Source organism: Lactuca serriola, chromosome 4 (assembly GCF_051521515.1).
Source record: "Lactuca serriola cultivar US96UC23 chromosome 4, Lser_US96UC23_V15, whole genome shotgun sequence".
Taxonomy (NCBI): Eukaryota; Viridiplantae; Streptophyta; class Magnoliopsida; order Asterales; family Asteraceae; genus Lactuca; species Lactuca serriola.
In genome coordinates, this window is record NC_136411.1 from 2,596,574 (window position 1) to 2,601,074 (window position 4,501).

At 32.1% G+C, this 4,501-nt stretch overlaps 1 protein-coding gene across 1 annotated transcript; it reads left to right on the plus strand.

Annotated features, from left to right (window-relative positions):
• Positions 1 to 1,272: 1,272 nt before the first annotated feature.
• On the plus strand, positions 1,273 to 3,446 carry LOC145100890 (non-specific lipid transfer protein GPI-anchored 1-like). The gene is made up of 2 exons (XM_079038021.1): positions 1,273 to 1,860; positions 3,126 to 3,446. Exons 1-2 carry the CDS (start codon positions 1,509 to 1,511, stop codon positions 3,320 to 3,322), a joined length of 549 nt encoding a protein of 182 aa, XP_078894147.1. The 5' UTR covers positions 1,273 to 1,508; the 3' UTR covers positions 3,323 to 3,446.
• Positions 3,447 to 4,501: the final 1,055 nt, after the last annotated feature.

Consider the following 4,501-nt stretch of genomic DNA (forward strand, 5'->3'; position numbering starts at 1 on the left):
TAGATCTAACAAATGCATCATCAAAATTCAAACTTTATACCTCTAGAAGATAGATCAAGGTGAACAATGTATGGGTCTACAAGTTCCAATGTAACCAACACTTCTCCAAAGAGTTCCTTCTTCTCCAAGGTGCACCATGCATACTTCAAAGCATCAAAAACACATTCTTTTAGCTCACAATGCTCAAATGAGGGTTAGGGTTTCATGGGAGGGTGTTAAAGAGGTGGAGCTGAGAATGGAGAGGTTTTGGGGGAGTTAAGGAGCTTAAATAGGGCTCAAACCACGAAATAGGGTTTGGGAACTGATTGTGTACGCCCAGCGTACTCAGGACGCACTAGTACGCCCAACGTACCCCCCTTGTACACCCAGTGTACTCAGATTAACCTATAATCGTCCAAACTTCAAACGGTCATAACTTCTTCGTTTCAACTCCGATTTCGACGATCTTTATATCCACGGAAATGTATTGAGTAGCTCTACAACCCTTATCTAATTACTTTTGATCTTAAAACACATCGAACTAAAATCCATAATTCATAAAAGAAGTCTGAAACACTACTTTCACATTTTACCCTTTGACTCCAAAACACAAACCAAACTATTGGATCACGTATCTACATTACCCACATCCAGATGGGCCTAAACATCTCTTCCCCTAAAGCCCGAAGCCCCGAAGCCTTATGATACTTGATCTTCGGGTCACGGTCAAACGGGGTGTTACAACGTTGGGTGTAAAGGATGGTGTTACGCTGGGCGGAAGTATCCTCCTTAATAAATGAAGGTTTTTTTTGACACATGTCAATCTCTCATGAGTTTTGACACTTGTCATTTTGTGGTATTTTTGAAATAAATATTATGCAGTTGTCAATTTTTGGTTTGTTTCAATTTTTAAAATTAAAGTTTTATACTTATATATGTAAAAAATTTAATATCATATATATGATATTAAATTGCAATAAATATATTTTTTCTTTTCTTATTTTAAAGTTATACATTAAAAAATATTTTTTGTTTACATTTTAATTTTAATTTTTTTTTAAAATCAACCTTATAAAGTTTCAGACATAGTGTATAACAAAAAAGTAAATGGGATGAAATTATAAAACTTAGAAAAAAGACACGAAGGATACGTAAGGAGGGTTGGTTTCATCGACGGTGTGCAAGAGAAAGGAGGGCGAATTTGCCGACTATGCAAGGTGTTGATGTCGGTGTGTTTGAAATTGAAAGTATAAAATTGTAATTGTGACCATTTCCGTTACGATTGCCATCGAGTAGTGAACCGTTATCCCTAATTCCATAAACCGAAACTCATTAAACGCAACCAGACAAGTGCGCCTCCCTGCATCTGCCATCACCATACTTTTCCTCGCAGACATTAACTCCATAGTTCACACCTCACACCCAACTGCCCCTCATTAATCACCAAACCCCAACCTCAATCGTAATCCTGTCTCCGTTTCCACTATAAATCCTCAAAAAACACAAAGCTACTATCAGTACTTTTCACAATGGCGATGAGAAATTACTGTTTGAGCTTGTTTACGGTGGTTTGTATCGTGATATGCGGGAGCGGAATCGGTGGTTCGGCGCAGTCGTTAGCCGACCAGTGTGCTTCGAAGCTACCGGAGGTGATGACATGTGTTGCGTTTGCGTCAGGGAAAGAGTCGACGCCGCAGAAGAAGTGTTGTGATTCGGTGACGGAGATGAAAGAGAGTAATCCGGCGTGTTTGTGTTTTCTGATACAGCAGATCCATAACGGAACCAATCCGGCGCTTAAGTCCATGAATATTCAAGAGGCTCGTCTTCTTCAGCTGCCTTCTGCTTGTAAAATTGCTGGTGCAAGTATCAGCGATTGTCCAAGTAATTTATCTTCTCTACTACTTTTACTTTTCGATTTTGATCTCAGCATTTTATTTTATTGATCTACAAGATTTCGATTTTGAAACTGTCGAACAGAATGTTCCTGTTTTCTACAACTTCACTCTTAACACACACATGAATGCACAAATTAAACCAAAAACATAGAGTGACGATATTGATTTTGAATATAACTTTACATAATTGAAGCGCTAAACCGATCAAGTACCTCGATAATGTAAAAGAACAAGGTAATTATTATAACTTTCAGTTTTCCAAATTAGTTTCATTTTTTTGAGACTGATCTGATCTGAAATTTTCGATGGATCAAGTTTGAATCATGTTAATTTTATATCAATCACTCACAGCACCATATATATCACAACGATACCAATTTTTCCCAAATTCTGTGATCTATATGGGTGTGCATGCATGTACCTTCTTTAATCTTGTATATATTTTGGTTGTTACAGTCCTCCGTGCATGGTAAAAATTGGAAAGAAATATAAAATTGAAGTGTCCAGTTATAAAATTTTATGTTCCATTTAAATAAAAAAGGATAAAACAAAACTCAACGAAACCGACAAGTGAACGTTTATGAGATTTAATGTGGATATACATGAACAGTTGCATATATGTACCGAAAGTATGACTAGTGAGCAATTGACAAAGTCTCAAGGTTGGTAGTGGTTGTAGATCTTAATTGAATTTCTTACGACTCTAGGCTATATATAGCTATATATACCCAATTTGTACCTCACATCACATCAACTTTATCTTTATTTCTTACACCTTTCAAAAATAGAATTTTTTTTTTAGCTTTTTCCATAAAAATTAGCCAAATATTTAAGAAATATCTTAAATAATCATCAATTTTGCAGGGCAAACTCTGAAATAGTGAAAACACTACGAAATGCCTAATACAATGTTGTTTCGAAAAAAAAGTTATTAAAATTATGGATTGTGGAACCACAAAAAAAAAATCAGTAGTGCGCCTTTTTTTTTTATTTATTTCTTTATTTTTTTGTTTTTTTTCTGAACTACGAAGTCATAGATTCAAACGTATTTTGAAAAAAAATTATGGTAAAAATGAACCCAATGTGGAAAAAATGTCTTTATATATGGGAGGGCCAGTGTCCAATTTTTTTAAATTTTGGCTATTGTTTTTATGTTTTGTATTTTTTTTATTATTATTATAATTTGTTATAGTATGTTGGTAATTAAACTAGTTTTTAAATAACTTTTGTTTTCATTGATCTCGCATGCAGAGCTGTTAAAGTTACCACCAAATTCACCTGACGCTGCTATCTTCAGTAATGTAACTACTACACCCACCACTTCTCCAGCAACAGGAGGAACGACGTCGTCAACCTCTACATCCCCTTCACATGGGTTCAAGTACGAAGCACCCATGTTCCTAGGATCCGCCATTGTTTCTCTACTCATGTTTTACGTTTTATATTAGATAAACGGTTTTAATTTGAGGTCAGCTCATGATCTGTGTCGGATTTTGTTTTTATGCATACCAGAAACATTTTTATATCTTTTATTCAGGTTGTAGCAATTTATAAGGTTGGTTGATTTCAGTATTCCATTTTGCTATATATACTACGGCTGCAATCATGATAATATTAAAAATACAAGTACAATTATAATATATTTTTTTTGGATTTGGAAATGGATGCACACACTACTCTATCCTATCACAAACCATTCTATCTCTATTTTTTTCATCATTGTCACATAATAATTAATTCATTTGACTAACTTTCATTATAATCTAATCATTATTAATTTTATTATATAATAATTATTTTTTTATTACTAACTTCATTAATATTGTTGAACTTAATTTTTAATTTTTTTATTACTAACTCACATTCTTTTTAACTGCATACTCCTTCTCTTAATTCCTTTTTATTTATTTATATTTTATTTTCATTTTATATTTAAAAATTAATGTATATTTATATACTTTTGCATTGTTCAATCAACAAGCTTATGATATTTTGTTATTTTATTCCCTTTTTATATATTTTTTGTCTAAGAACACTTTATCAAAACATTTAATGTGGAATCTAATGAGTTTTTTTTTTTTTTTTTTTTTTTTTTAAGAAAAAGAGAATCTATTAATGAAACTATTTTCATGAAACAATGGGTAGACATATAATTGTTTGTAATAGGAATAATAATTTATATTATATAATATAATATAAATATGATTATTATATTTATTAAAATAAAAACCTTGTATTCTTATATATCATTTACTTTCGTTTTAAGTCACATATTAAACAAATAAGTATTTTTATATTAATGGCATTTAAATAATATAATTAATGATGATATTAATTCGTCAATATTTGCACAATGATGACAATAATAAAATAAAACATGTTATGAATCTTTTTTTTAATAGAAGGCTTTATGATATTTAATTAAAAGTAGGGGGGGGGGGGGGGGGGGGGGGGCAAAGATGGTAAGCAAATAGTAAAAAAGGTTTGAGGAAATAGAAGACGGCTCATGGTTTTTCTTATGGGAATTTGTAATTTCAACATAGTTTTATGTACTAACCTAAATAGGAAATAGAAAAAAACTAAATAAAAATAAACAAATAAATAAAAGACCGGCAAAGACCACTCCA

Excerpts from the sequence above, each read along its gene's own strand:
- LOC145100890 (XM_079038021.1), top strand. The coding sequence starts at position 1,509 with ATGGCGATGAGAAATTACTGTTTGAGCTTGTTTACGGTGGTTTGTATC. Across the intron at positions 1,861-3,125 it reads AAGTATCAGCGATTGTCCAA|AGCTGTTAAAGTTACCACCA; the intron begins GTAATTTATCTT and ends TCTCGCATGCAG.